The 15457-nt window shown below is 40.3% G+C and overlaps 1 protein-coding gene across 7 annotated transcripts in view; it reads left to right on the top strand.

Moving 5' to 3' along the window:
- Window positions 1–14499, top strand: part of cert1 (ceramide transporter 1) — a 28779-nt gene extending 14280 nt beyond the window's left edge. For 4 of the 7 annotated variants that reach the window (XM_015042166.1, XM_015042167.1, XM_015042172.1 and 1 more), the window contains 15 exons: window positions 2216–2323; window positions 2536–2674; window positions 3145–3231; window positions 3341–3498; window positions 5634–5726; window positions 5841–5927; window positions 6065–6157; window positions 7333–7410; window positions 8138–8233; window positions 8502–8634; window positions 8741–8811; window positions 8892–9020; window positions 11363–11492; window positions 12577–12714; window positions 12843–14499. In XM_015042166.1, the coding sequence (XP_014897652.1) occupies window positions 2216–2323; window positions 2536–2674; window positions 3145–3231; window positions 3341–3498; window positions 5634–5726; window positions 5841–5927; window positions 6065–6157; window positions 7333–7410; window positions 8138–8233; window positions 8502–8634; window positions 8741–8811; window positions 8892–9020; window positions 11363–11492; window positions 12577–12704 (1530 nt within the window). In that variant the 3' untranslated portion in view covers window positions 12705–12714; window positions 12843–14499. Of the gene's footprint in view, window positions 1–2215; window positions 2324–2535; window positions 2675–3144; window positions 3232–3340; window positions 3499–5633; window positions 5727–5840; window positions 5928–6064; window positions 6158–7332; window positions 7411–8137; window positions 8234–8501; window positions 8635–8740; window positions 8812–8891; window positions 9021–11362; window positions 11493–12576; window positions 12715–12823 lie in introns of all 7 variants that reach the window. The other 3 variants (XM_015042169.1, XM_015042168.1, XM_015042170.1) reach the window with 3 other exon arrangements.
- The last annotated feature ends 958 nt before the right edge of the window (window positions 14500–15457 follow it).

Here is a 15457-nt window from a genome sequence, read left to right as displayed (position 1 = left end):
TCGTTGGCCGATCTAAGATTGTCGCTGGTGATTTCGTAACCGATCATCCTGTCGTGTGATTTAGATCGTCGTGGCCGCTCCGATCTAAATCAGGGGTTTTCCCCGACTGGGAGCTTAACGCTGAATGTGACAGGTAGCCAATCAGAAAGCGCGGATTCTCCTCCTGCTTTCTGAGGGGAAATTACGGAGGGGAATCCCAAACAGCTGACACGGCGCACACGATGTCCAGCGGACATCGGAGATGATATGTGGAAACAACATTAATGTTTATTCAACATTTTGTGCAAAGAACATAGAAATGACAAGGAGAGGAGTTGGAGCCAAATTACTACCGCAGTTGATAAACCCGGTAACTTTTCAGCTGTTCTTCGTTAACGTGACATAAATAGGTTATAATGATTTTCATTCAGTCAGAACTTTACGCTGACTCTATAGCCACATGCATAGCAGGTAGATTCTAGTAAAGCATTGATTAATGCCTGATTTTAAAATTAGTTAACTGGACTTGTAGCCATTACTTTGTGCTCATGTGGCTGGACACCACACGGCACGACGGACCCGATCGAACCGCTATACCTAGGATTTCTATCAGGTTTTGAAAATGGCCCGACAGTCCGCCAACAACTGTGTAGTGTGCGCTGGACATTACACTAAGGAAGAGCACCGGAGTTGAGCCTTTTTTCATTCAGTGCCATCAACAGAAAGACAAAAAGACAGGAAGAGACGATAAAGCCGATAATTTAAATGAGGTCGATAGGTTTAATTTATCGTGCGATTAATTGATTTATCGTTTATCGCAACAGGCCTACTCGCAGCTTCTAGCTGAGTTTTGCAATCAAGAGAAAATTAGACTCTCTAAGCTGTGACTAAACCTGAGCAAATACCTTGAGACAGGAAACCCTCCCTCCGCATGTTTGCATCCTGATTCACACATTCAACATTTCGGAACATCACAGCTGATACGGCTTGTGCACAGGTATGACGTTTAGTTTCTGGTCTCGGATCATGACTTCACTGCCTCTGCTGGTGGGACAAACGGGGTATTTTACTTTGGTGTGTCTGTCAGGGAATGCATGCATCCGAATAGACGACATCTGTAATAAAACTTCTGTCCCTGTGCTGAGCCGGCAGTCGGAGGCGTTGCCTAGTTAAATGTCGGCCAGTTAATGGAACAAATGGCCCCCGCAGCCACTATGACTGGTCATAGATCTGCTTTACAGTGCAGCGCTCTCTTAGTCTCCAGATTTTATATTAAGCCAACGAGTTCTCAAGAAAATGTTGGCCTAAAGCAGAAAATGTAGCCGCCCTACTTTAGATAATGGTCAGATATACAACACAAATAATGTGTCACTACATAAAAAGTTGCTTTTCTTAGGAAAAGAAAAACTTGTCTCTTAAAATGTTTAAAGAGAAACAAGAGTAGACCTTGATGGTTTTGTAACTTTGCTAGTAATAAAGCATTTATTTCTATTAAAAACCGATGCATCAAATCCCAATTATTTAACTTTAAACATTTATTTGGGTTGTAATGAAATAAATCGATGCATAATTTATTATTACAGCTGTAATTTGCTCATTATAATATAATTTTGTGTTGATATTAAATATGACAGCGTTAATTAAATTGGTTTATAGTTGCATAAAACCTGTGAGAATGTTATAATCAAACAAAATTCTGTTTCGTTTTACCCTCGCATGTTAAATACAGTTTAATTTTTCCTCATTAAGGTGATTTTTTTATTTCTGTTTTTGTTGTGTTCATGCGTATTTTTGATTTTTCGCCCTTCAACTGGTTTTCTCTGACAGAGATGCGCCGATCAGGATTTTAACGGGCTGATGTTTGAGGTTTGACCTCCTGATTCTTAATTTAAACTGATTCACATGAAAGGGCGGGGGGAAATGTTGGACAGGGTCTTTGAGGTGGGAACTTTTACCCAAAAGAAAACGAAGGGAATGTACGATTTGTCCTACTTTATTTGTTGAAGAACTTGTTCCTGATCACAGGAAAATTTGCCGAGTCGATCCAGTGTTACTCAATGTTCTGAACCACTAAGCTTTCTTTGTGTCCTGTAGCGTTTTGTTATGGATCAGTGTTTTGTTTTTTTTGTAGGTCGACTACAGCTTCATGCGCCCTTATTGTTTGATTTTTTTTTTCTTTGATTTCTTCTACTTTCATTGTTGCCTCTCTTTGATTTCTGTTTGCTTGCGTCCGCAGGCCGAGTCTGGATACGGTTCAGAAACGAGTCTGAGGCGTCATGGTTCCATGTTGTCTCTCACTTCAGCTGCTAGTGCCTTGTCTTCCACTTCCACATCCTCCTTCAAGGTGAAAACATTAGTCATTGATCAGATCTTGTATCTTCAGGGTATGAAAACTGTAGCGTCTGCAAATAAAACACCAGATTTAACTAAATAAACACAAACCATTTAATGTTAATGTCAGGTTGAAGTTTTGCAGCTTGGATTAAACTGTATATCTCCTGCAAAAAAATCAAACAAACTTCCAGCTGAACTGAATGTCGTCCTCTCTCTGCTCAGAAGGGCCACCGGCTGCGCGAGAAGCTCGCAGAAATGGAAACTTTCCGGGACATTCTGTGCCGACAGGTGGACACTCTTCAGAAGCATTTTGACTCCTGTGGTGATGCGGTTTCCAAAGATGAATTTCAGAGAGACACAGGTAATGTTTGGCTCATATTACACCAGAACCGTTTTGTTTTTTTGTTGTTTTTTTTAAGAGTAATGATCACGTTTTTAGAACTGCACATCGGGTTTCAGCCTTTGGTTTTACTGGCAAAGGAAAGCATTTATTGATGGTAGCTTCTTGTTTAATGCAGCATTGGAGTTGAAGAAGAATGGTTGAAGTGGCTCGCTGAGGAAGGAAAAATCGATATCTGCTTACACGACGTTTTGTGGCCGGTTTAATGGCCGGTTTAATCTCTGAGGCAGAACCTTTTTTTATGATCTTCAGAATTCCTTTTTATATTAAACCTGCAGGGGTGCAGCTTGAAATCTCTTTGAAAAGCACAAATTTGTTCCCAAACATATGAGAAAGTAATAATGTCCTCAGTTTGTTTTTGCTTTTTTCAATAACCTAACCAAATATAAATGAAGCCTCATTGCATAGAGTTATTTTTGTTTCCTCTTCAGTTGTGGAGGAGGATGAAGATGAATTTCTGACCACTACAAGACCTGAAGGTGAACACAATCACAACAACAACGGCAGCAAAGAGAAACGTGAGTCTTCTGTTTTAAATGAAGGATCCACTCAAGCAGCAATAACATGTTTCTTTCAGTGTAACAAATGGATAAAATGTGAATACGTCCTCTTTTCTGCGTGGTGCAGTGTTTCCTCCGGCCAGTCCCAAAGTCATTAACGGGATCGACTTCAAGGGAGAAGCCATCACCTTTAAGGCCACCACCGCCGGCATCCTGTCCACTTTGTCCCACTGCATCGAGCTGATGGTCAAACGAGAAGACAGCTGGCAGAAGAGACTCGACAAGGTACAGCGCCGCACTGTGGGGGGCTTGACAGGAGCTGACGGGCAGCAGGGGACGACTGTGGTTGAAAAACATGAATGCGTTTCAGGTCTTTATGTTTGACAGGTGTTCATGAACACTGTCAGAATCCTGTGGGACTAACTTTATGTGGAAGACGGCTTGAATAGATAGTTGTCTGGAAGGAAAGAAATGGCAAAGGAAAAGGTTTGCAGATTTAAAAAAAAAAATTATTAGTAATAAAAAATGGTTTCACTTTTTTTTTTTAATCACATAGACTTCCTGGTGGTTTATTGGCCTTTTGTATGACAGATGAATCTAAACTAGAGCATAATTGAAAACAAGTCTATATGCGTTTTTTTGTTTTTTTTTTATTATAAAAAATCTTAACCGTGTGCCGTGCCCCCCTAATGTGTACTTTATTACGGTTTACAAAAATGGCTCAAACTCTAAATGGATGGAGGAATTTTGGACTTTGACTAGGCCAGCCAAACGTATTGATGTGATTTCACTTGAATCGTTACCGCTCTGACTGTATGTTTAGAGTCCATGTCCTGCTGGAAGACGAACTTCCTCTTCAGCCTCTAATAGGCTTTCTTACAGTTTTAACCTCATATCTTCCCAGAAGTTCTAACCAGCTTTTCTGTCCCTCCTAAAGAAGAACATCCACATAGCATGGTGCTGCCACCACCATGTTTTACTGTGGGGAAAACGTATTTGATGCCATGCGCTAAAAAAATCTGTTAAAATTACATTTTGAAGTAGTGTTACATGACAAAAACAATTAAACGGTGCTAATTCTTTGAAAGAGTGTACATGTATTGCACATTGTGTAAGCAACACATTATATATTGGTTATTACACTTTATTTTCTTTATCTCCACATTTTAATATATATATATATATATATATATATTTTTTTTTTTTTTTTTTTTTTTTTTTTTTTTTTTTTTTTCAAATTTTGTCAGAAATATGATTGCTGTCAAAAAACAGTTTCTTGTTAGATTGCGTCTTGTCTCTCCTGAGCCTAAACGATCCAATCCAGACAAACGTGTGTTAAAAATATTAATCATTCAATTATTGCAATTATTAAAAAAAATAAAAATTGAATGAATGAGTGATAAGTAACAAATAGTTACTTATCTTAAAGCTTTCTTTCCATGTGCTCTAAATGTCACTGTGCCTTTAAGTGTGCGCTCTCTAGAGCTCACCGCTTGCCAAACCAGTTCCCCCCCCCCCTCTGTGTTAAAGGCGTGCCACATAAAGCTACAATTCAAAAGCAGCTCACTTAAACTACGGTCAGGTGTAACCAGCTCAAATAATACATTTGGTTTCGAGTTTGATGGCTAGCTGACCTTCTGAGTCAGGGGGGAGTTGGATATCAGAAGAATTTGAAGGGAGAAACGCAGCTTGGACTCCTTCTGAGAGGAATCTTAGAAAATGACTTCACTGACTTCTTGGTGGAAACATTCAAAGCAGCGGAGCACCGAGCTGCTCAAACACCAAACACAAAGATGGATACCTTTACAGACCTCCAGCTTTAAAGTAGGTCTCTTTCTGTGTGTGTGTGTGTGTGTGTGTGTGTGTGTGTGTGTGTGTGTGTGTGTGTGTGTGTGTGTGTGTGTGGTTGTTTTACAGAGCTGCAACAGTATCGGCTTATGTTTATTTTGCAGCAGGTTTTGTATGTCTACACCTTCCTTTGGACTTTGCTTGATGACATTGGCTGGTTTACTTTTGCCCTTACTGCTGCTTTTTTTTCTTTTCTTATGTATTTAAGTTTACATTTAACTATTATATTATTTTTGTAATCACTGTAATATGGATAAACTGTGCAGAACCTGGTGCATTTTATTGTTTTCTTACTCTTAAAGAAAAATGTTTCATTTTCATTTTAAATAATTGATTGACAGCAGAGAGAAACCTGTCGCAGCTTTTTCCTCGTCGAAATCTGATGAGGAAGAAACCTGTGGGTGTGAGAACGCAGCTGAATATTGCAATGTTTGCTGAATTCGAGACATCCAGACCCATATTTTCATCACCTTTTATCCCTTCTCTAATCTGAATAAACTCAAGCAGAGTCGGGAAGGAGTGTATTTGTTACAGCCACATCAAACACACTTTGTCCCTGTGCTTGTGAGCAGGAGCTGGAGAAGAGGAGGAGGGTAGAAGATGCCTACAGATGTGCAATGAATGAACTGAAGAAAAAGTCCCACTACGGAGGCCCAGACTATGAGGTGAAGCAATAAGATTACTGGAGCTGAAACGGCTCAGGAATGAAAGCAGAGGGATTTGTTGAAGTGCTTTTCTGGTGGATCTTGCTTTGAGCCGTCCTCGTTGGCTTGTTGCAGGAGGGGCCCAACAGTTTGATCAATGAGGATGAATTTTTTGACGCAGTGGAAGCCGAGCTGGACCGACAGGATAAAATCGAAGAGCAGGTGCGATGAAGTCTGGAACCCTTAAAGCTGACGTTTTTGATGTTTAGAAAACAGAGACGTGTAGTTTAAGCTACAGCTTATTGTGCACATATGAAATCTCTGGTCTCGTGCTGAACTTGAAATGCTGTTTGCTTCAGTGCCAGTCAGAGAAGGTCAGGACACCGCGACCGCCTCCGGTTTCTCCTGCTGATGTCTTTTCCGCCATCAGTACACACCGATTTGCAGACAAGGTAAGCAGTGTTTTGTTTTTTTGTCATGCCTATAGTACATTTTCTTGGTTTTAGTCAATCCAGTGTGTATAGTGGTCTGTGTATGCAGTGTGTCAGTCTCTTTCCCTTTCTTGAATTGAGTCGTTTCTTTAAATTTACTCTACAAATGCATGTCAAAATTGGAACTTATCGCGTAGAGGTTCATTACACATGGAGTCACATATTGTTTTGATTGTGGCTTCCAGCTAATAAAACCTTCAAACTCAGTTTCTTAGCATTAGCAGATTACAGAAGTCGAATAGAAACGATTAATTCACCTTTCTAAAGGAGCTGGGTGTTTGGAGAGTACTGTATCCAACCATATTAATGGAAAGTTAAGCGACAGGAAAATGTGTGATGGGAAAAAGATGCGCAAGCAATAGAAATATCGGCAGCCTTACAAGGATTGTGAAGCAAAGCTCACTTGAGAGTTTGAGAATCGCAAGGTGTAGACTGCAGCGGGGTGAGAGCGGGGTTTTCTATTTTATTTAGAAATCAAAGTCCAACGTGCTGGAGGGCCAGTGGACAGGCACAACGTCGAAGTTGCTTCTGATTCGGTGTGAAGTTTCCAAAGTCAGTGATTATCCGTGGAACCATCGTCTTGGTCCACTTTGTTTCATCAAGTCCAGAGTCGGTGCAGCTGCCGATCAGAACATGTTAGACCATTTATGCTTCCTCCTGCCAATGAGATTATTGGAGATTCTGATTTTATTTGCCAGCAGGACTTCGTACCAGCAGCTGGTTTAATGACCACGGCGTCACCGAGTCTGCAGATGAGATGAGGGCAGCTAATAAAGCAACTGGGGTTTCCTTGATACTTCAGCGCCGCTGCAGGCTGATCACATTAACGCAATGATTAAAGCAAAAGGAGCCCCGAACCAGGTGTTGAGTGAAAAACAACAAAAAAAAGTTCATTATCTGTAAACCATAATCACCCATATCACCAGAAATAATCACTCAGAGTGTAAAGAATCCATATAACGAGTAAATTTCACTTCTAAATTCCTAAAATGCATATTTTCCTAGATTAAATTCAAGTTCTTTCTCTGATGGCTTCCCTCACATTTTCACCGGAGCTTCTGCAGTTTCTAAACGAGTTGCTCGCTTCGCTCTTCCTCTTCGCTCTTTTCTCTTCCAAACATCTCTGTGCTGAGCAGCCTCGCAGCTATTCCTCCTCCGTGTCCTCAGTTGAGCTAGTCACCGCCTCGGATGACGTTCACAGATTCAGCTGTCAGGTACTGCCACACAAACCGTGGACCCCTGTGATGTAGGATGCAGGAATCCGTCTCCTTTTGTTTTTTTACTACTCCTACAGAGCACGAGCAGCCAGCATGAGCATGTCTTATAACAACTCGATCCAGGATGCTGGAAATATTAGCTGTACTGCCTGGAGTCCATTGGAGTGAAATTCTTTAGTCGAAGCTTTTTTTTGTTTTTGTTTTTCTGTTGCAGAAATACAAAAACAGCAAAGCACCTGGAGAACACAAACATTCCTGAACTCAAAGGTTTTCCTGAGGGTCCAACAGGCATTATTCCTGGAAGTTGTTCTAAAGCTGCATGGCTGGAATCTAGATAAAATCCCCCCCTAATTTAGAGCCATTTCTCATCCTTCCACCTTTTTCCCGTTTCACGGCACAAGCATGCAGCTGTGCAGACGTGTGCTGCTGTTGCTTCATGACGTTGTTTGGATATTGAGGAGTCCCCTCAGGCAGGACCAGTCGGCTCACTTTTATTTGGTTTCTGCTCTGCGGCGACATTCCTTGAATCGCTTATAGGCCAAAATACGTGTTCTGTTTGAATGAAGTTAGCACCTCTCCTGTCTGCAAACACACAGATTGTTCAAGACTGAAACGTTTTAAGTGGGTTAATATAGGTTGACTCTTGCTGAATTGTGCCTAGAATAGGCGGTTTATGTAAAACATTGTCTAACCCGAGCTTATTGAATGTCTCTCCGTGTCTCAGGTGGAGGAGATGGTGCAGAATCATATGACTTATTCCCTTCAGGACGTGGGTGGAGATGCCAACTGGCAGCTGGTAATAGAAGAAGGAGAGATGAAGGTGGGTACAGATGAGACAACAAGCGGCCTATGAATCACTTCCCTTGGTTGCAAGCTGCGACTTTATAACACAACTTATTTTCATTAGTAGCAGAAATGTTCTCAAGAAAAAGTGAACAAACTACTCCCTAATGTCAAGCTTTTATGCAAGAGTAACAAAAAAATAAAGTAATTCACAAACTACGAAGGTTAAATGTGGTTGTTCTGTTTCTAGTTTAGGTTCTGCGGTGGGTAAATTAACGCAACCTTCTCCCCCTGCTCTCTAACAGGTTTACAGGAGAGAAGTGGAGGAGAACGGCATCGTCCTGGATCCCCTTAAAGCGACTCACGCCGTCAAAGGCGTAACGGGACACGAGGTCTGCCACTACTTCTGGGACACAGATGTTCGAAATGACTGGGAAAGTAAGTTTACGGCGACAGGGAGGGTCGCCATGCCGACTCCCGTTTAGCTCCTCCGGTTTCAGTGTTGTGACCCGACTGACACGAGCCTCTTCGTTCCCTCCCTCAGCCACCATCGACAATTTCAACGTTGTGGAAACACTTTCCGATAACGCCATCATTGTTTACCAAACGCACAAGGTAGATTCAACGGAAACGGGCTGGACATTTGGTCAGCAGCGCTGGTCTGCAGCTGTTTGTGTCTTTGGTTTGCGTTTCAGAGAGTGTGGCCCGCCTCTCAGAGGGACATTCTCTATCTGTCGGCCATCAGGAAGATTCTGGCAACGAACGAAAACGATCCTGACACGTGGCTGGTGTGCAACTTCTCTGTCGACCATGACAACGCTCCTGTAAGTGTTGACACAAAACACCGATCGTGGCACACAGGACTCCCACTGCTTTTTGTTTACAGCATTTTTATTTTCTCTCTGCCATTTTCAGCCTTCATTTCAAGAAATTGTGTAAAATGTAGATTAAATGAAGTGCATCGATTTTGATAATGTGAAAAGAAAAGTGTAAATATTTAATGTTGTTATAAGTTGACAAATAATGCTAAGTGACGTCAGTTCAGCTTAAATTTTTGTTATGGATTCACTTACCAGAGAAGTTAAGATAAGTGAAAGACCTCATAAACGATACAACTGTCAACATAACAAAGAGAAGAGAATAAAGAGTTTATTCATTTACAGTATCGATAAACACAAATGAAGCTTTTTACCAAAGGGAATGACACAGGTTTTCCCCAAAAGATAATACATCAATGTTAAGGAAAGTAATTAAAACGTATAACTTTCTTTTAGCAAATGTATAATCTGTCAAAAATTATTGTTATCCTTTCAAAATCAGTGGAAAAACCTCTTATAGCATCACAGATTTAATTATAATTATAATTCCCATCACCCAAATCTCCATCTCTCCCCACAGACTCTCTGTCAGATCCATGACTTTGTCTGGCTATGTCTCTCCAAAACATTAATATTCCTTCATGTCAAAAAAAGAAACATTTTGATGAATTTAAACAATTACTTTAAAGCTAAAACTGTCGGGAGTCTGAGTGTTATTGTAGGACACGTATCACCATCATTTTCACAAGTGATCATTTCCTGTCACCTTTATTCATTTCTTGCGGCCCACAACAGTTGTCTTCTTTTCCATGACTGAAATTGAGAAATAGGGAAAAACTGTAGAAAAGCCACAATTCAGCTGAGCCAGCTGAAAGTTGCAGAGGAGTGATGACGCTGCGTTTGGAAATCAGGCAGTGATGCAGAAGACAGTGTCCACTGAAGAAGAAGAAAGCAGTGACAGCAATGCAGCATTTAATGTGTGAGAGCTTATGTTGTGATTTATCTGATGAGGAGAAGAATATCAGGAGAACTGTGGTCTGAGGACAGTAGCTCAGAGACATAGCAAACCTGCACTCTACGCCGGGATTTAAAAGCGTTGTGTGGCAGTCTGCTTACCTTCGACAAAAACTGCAATTAAAAAAAATCTAAATCCTTTCAGCGGTGGAGATGTTACTCCAATCCGCACAACACCAGAGCATTCCTCAACAACATTATCACCAAAGTAATTCACTTTATATCAGTGAGCCATGCAGAGGTTTTCTAAATGCAAGTTTTCAACCTGTGACCATATGTAATATGTGAATATTACATATGGATATAATTTTGATGGTATGTTTTTTGTCTAATTATGCGTATATTCTAGAGGAAGTCACGGGTTGGGTTACTTGACTCTTCCTGTAAAGCAGACATGCATGTGGACGTTAACAGTCAGATGTTCTCAGCCTGTGTTGAGGTTTCAGCCTGTGGTTTCTACTCCATTTGCATTAGTGGGGTAAATTGTAAAATTAAGGCTGTACATAGGAGTGCAAAATAGTGAATGTGTTTTTTTTTTTTTTTTTTTTTAGTTATGGATGTGCTGTGTTTCGTGCTAATCATTTGCTTTTTTTAACTCAAATGTCTCAGATAAAATGCATTAGTTTTAGTCGACTCCTAATGTAGGCTCAATAGTTAACCTAAACTATTCACTAGGGCTGTGTAATAACATCGATTTTGCGATATATATCGATATTTTCTTTCCTAGAAAAAAAATCGATATTCATCTGCAAGTATCGTAACATCCAACTGTCACCTTGTTCACTCACTGCTTGCTTTGCCGGGAGAGTGATTAGGTCATCAGACTTAGAGTGATTCCTTCAGATGTTAAGTGTCAAGGTTAAAAAGGTATCAACCTATTCAGAACAGGGTACTTGGTGCACTTTATTTACTTTACAAATATTTGTAAAGCTACAGTTTGTGCTGTTTCAATTAAAGGAAACATGTTTTCTCACCACTTCTTTGATTAATTTTGTCCAGCTGTCAACTTTAAGTCTGTGTCCATGTCCAACCAGAGCCAGGTATTGTGTAGTTGGTGCTTTTAATCAGTTTTCAGTTAAATGAATTCAATCCAACTCTATAGCAGTCACAAAATGTCACCAGAATCACTCTTTCGCTCTAAAATCTTTCAGAAAATTGCAAAAGTGTATTGAATTGTATCGTTTGCTGAATATTGCAATATATATCGTATCGTGGACAGAATATCATGTATCGTATCGTATCGTAAGATTACTGTATCACTACAGCCCTACTATTCACAGGGCAGCTTGGGAGCCTGGGAGTGTTTGCATTCACCGTTTTTGTTTTACCTCCAGCCCACAAACCGGTGTGTTCGTGCCAAAATCAATGTGGCCATGATCTGCCAAACGCTGGTCAGCCCACCAGAGGGGGACAAAGAGATAAGCAGAGATAACATCCTCTGTAAGATCACATATGTTGCCAACGGTAAGTTTCTCTCTCCAAGCCATCTGGTTTTCATCTCAGGGATTACAACAGCAAACGGAAAGATGCTAAGTAGCATGACGTAGTGTACAGTTTGCTTTGCGTGACTCTTTGCCTGAGAAAATCACTTAAGTGTAAGTTTGAGATTACATGTTTTGGTTGATGATTGAAAAGTAAAACATGTTTTATCACTTTATGAATCCCATGTCCAACTTTGCTATATTAGAACAAGAGTGAAAAGTGCATTTATTTCAAAGAGCTAATTCAAAAACGAATTAGGTTTTTGCAAATAGCAATATAGTTCATAAGTTTGCTGTTTAAATTTGATTTTCAATAGTTGACATTGAAGGAAAACCCAAATGTTTGTCATTTGGTTCTTTGTAGGGTTAGGTTGTCAGTTGTAGCTGCCTGTCGGAAGAGAGCAATCTCTTGGATTTTGCTTCATCGTCAGCTGCCTAGCAGCAACAAAGATGGTGTTCGATTGTATTCTGGTGAAGACACAATTATCTGATCATTTCAGATGATGAGGAGGATTGATAAAGCGTTTGTCTGCACAGCTTGTTGGCTTTTAAACCGCTCTATAAATCTAAAACTGCAAACATGGCAATTTGGAATTGACTTTTTTTTTTCTTTTTTTTTTTTACATTTTTGAGCACCTATGTTTTGGGTTTCTAGTTCCTGTAAACTGTAATCCTCAAAATTATAACAAATGTTTGAAACTAATCACTTCGTGTAGTGGAACAATGGACCAGTTTCACTTTTAAAGTACCACGTTTTCCATATAAAGTAAGATACTTTATATTTTTCTGGGTAGTATTGTTTCTCTGAAATCCCAGCCCAGACGTCTGTAGCCCATCTGACCCGTCGCTTCCTGCAAACAAAGAGGCTGCAGCTAAAAGCTTCCTCGCTGGAGCGTCGGTTCTGACTTCAGGGGCTGAATGTTTATGAAGCAAGAGAGCAGTTCCTCCTCTTTTCACTAGAGGGCGCCCTGCGCCGCACTGATTTACTGTTATCCATTCTTAATGGCTGGTCACAAATTGTGAGGAATTGCAGAGTGAGCTGGTAACCCTCCTGTGTGTGGCTGCAGTAAACCCTGGAGGCTGGGCTCCGGCTTCAGTCCTGAGAGCCGTCGCCAAGAGAGAGTATCCCAAGTTCCTCAAACGTTTCACCTCCTACGTTCAGGAAAAAACGGCTGGGAACCCCATCCTCTTCTGAACACTAGGAGGTAATCTGAAACAAACACTTAGCTTTTTAAAAAAAAAAAAAAAAAAAAATTATAAAAAGCCAACATCCTCTTTAATTGCAGTTATTTTATTTATTTTTTTACTGATTCGTTCTCCCTAACTGTGTCAGGCTCACCCACCGTAGGTTTGACGCCCTTCATTCAGCACGCTGTCAGAAACCACATGGCCCACTCTCCTTTCATTTACCCAACTTTCCAGCAGGACTGCACATGATCAGGACGTCCCTGAAGACGAGCGAGCTTTAACACCTCAGTAGTTTCCACCCCAGCTGCAACTCACTGGCTGCCTCCAAGTCGGTGGCCATGAAAGTGCATTAATAGTCAGTTCAAAAGTTTTTGAAGAAGTCTTTGAAATGCTATTGATTTGTTGTGTTGTTGTTGTTTTTTTTTTTTTTGTTGTTTTTTTTGTAAATTGTTTTGTAAATTTCTTATGATTACCTACTCCTGGACTTTTTTGGGTGTGCTACAATCACTAGTATTACAGCTACTTGTTTTTGCTGCTGCTAAAGTAAAACTACCACAAGAGAGGAGCAGCTGCCCACTGTTTCCCCCTTTCTTGCCTTGCCCTGCCCCTTCTTGTGACGACTCTTTACTGTTCGATGGGGGGGGTCAGAGCTCACAGCTTCGAAATCTTTATATTTCTAGATTGTTATAAACTAGTTTTTCGGAGAGCACATAGACACAATGTATTGTACAGAGAGTAACTTTTCAGTTAGTTTACCAACATGACAAATGTGAATCGACTGTTAAACGCTTGAATCTGATGACAGCAATTAGCCGGGCTCTGTGGGAGATTGAGAGACTTTGCTTATTAACTCGTCTTGGATCGTTTCTAATTTTTTTTATTTTTTAAATGCTAAACTGATAATATGGCCAAACTGTGGTCTGAAAATGCTAAGCTGCGATCATCATTTGTCTGTAACCTCCAGCTCAGTGTTTCAGAGGGACATTTGCATACGATCAGCTTCGGTGTGTGATGGGAAGTTTCCTCTCCTTCGCTGAGAGATAATCAGATCTACTCTACACACCCGTTTTTATTTTTGTGTTTGTTTGTTTTCTAAATTGTTTGCTGGGCACTAAAAGCCATTTCCACTTGTCAAGTTTGAAAACGAGATATGCCTTTGTCCAACAGAAGTGAAATTATTAACTGATGGGAAGAATATCGTTCACATCTTGGCCTCTCAGTTGTGGAGAATTTACATTTCACTCGCCACACTGCGGTGCAGCGGCATCCTGCCACTTGACTGATAAATGAACCACCCCCAGAATGCCTTAGACACCAGGGTGACCCTTAAAACGTTCTAGATTTCTCTACTTTACAGCCACCAGACGTGCATTTATCAACACTGCATTGAGACTGGGGGGGGCGGCGAGGGAGTGATGGGTCGACATTTCACGTCATCGTACCTCATGACTTTTAGATTGTGTTTAACGCCAGCAAGCGTTGGGAGTTCCTCAATCAGCTGATCTGCGCGGCTGGGAAATTCGCCCGCAGATTGAATAATCTTAGAGCTCAGAGGTTTAGAGCGGTTCTGGATTATTGTTTTTGTTGCTGGTAACACAAACTAGATCGTGTTCTGTCATCTGAAGAATACAATTAGTGTTTTTAATTGTATTTTGTCAACAATCTACAGACTTTGTATATTTCTAAGTTGTACATCTGAAGTGTTATTATTTGCACTAAGTGTATTTGCATTTGACAATGTTCTGTAAAGTAAAATTATTACACAAAAGAGCTGAATAAAAGTGTACTGTTTATGGAAACTAGCCACTCTTCACACTGTCTGAGCCCTTTGGTAAAAATGTGGGAAAACGTGTGAAATCTGCGATTATTGCAGTAGTTTAATACTGAAATTTCAATGAGCCAACTTTAAATTTTGTGTTTCTGTGTTCAGCTGGGGGGGCGGGGTAATTCAACCACGTCATTAGGACTGCTGTAGTCGCAGTAGGTGACACTTTTTAAAACTTTTATGTATTTCAAACACTCATCGACTCGGCTTGTTTTAAAACTCACCCATTTCTGGTTTCTTTAGGGTGCAATATCGATGTTACAGAAACTCATTTTTAAGCCACTTTTCAAAATAAGAAAAATAGAACTTCAGTAAAATTAGGTGGTTTGTTCATTCTTCAAAGAAACGGCTACAAAAATATAGACTTGGTCTGCTTTTTAATAGATTAAAAGGAAAGAAAAAAAAACTTGAACTTGTACTACTAGACTGAAGAGCTTTTAATTTTGCAACAACACAAAAGGGAGAAGAAAGTGTAGAAAACAGACCTCCATTAAGTTGCTGAGAAGCAAAAGGGAAAGAAACATTGTCCTGCAGTAGGTGGGACGCTGGTTTGAATCCCCGCTCAGTCGGGCAAGGCACTTTAAACATTTTACCTGCTGGAGGTGGTCGGAGGGTCTGCTGGCACTGATGGCAACTTCACAGCAGTGGTAACCATGTAGCTCACCACTGACGTTAGATAGACCTACTTTGGAGTCCTCTGCACTTTATAAAATGTTAACACTTTTTTTAATCATTTTCTATTCTACCGTCATATGATTAGTGTAGGTGTGGCATTTTTCATTGTTGCTAAATGAATGTTACAAGTTCATGGTGTCATGGACTATTTGAAATATTTTGTTATTTCAAAATTTTAAATGTAGTTTTTCTTCTGGTATTTCGTAAAACAGCCAAAAAAAAAAAAAAAAAAAAAAAAGATTTAACCTCAATAGGCGTTG

This window comes from Poecilia latipinna, unplaced genomic scaffold (assembly GCF_001443285.1).
Source record: "Poecilia latipinna isolate Pla-1442-1.1 unplaced genomic scaffold, P_latipinna-1.0 Scaffold580, whole genome shotgun sequence".
In the NCBI taxonomy this organism is placed as follows: Eukaryota; Metazoa; Chordata; class Actinopteri; order Cyprinodontiformes; family Poeciliidae; genus Poecilia; species Poecilia latipinna.
The sequence above is the reverse complement of the archived record's forward strand: the minus strand, read 5'-3'. Positions and strand labels throughout refer to the sequence as shown.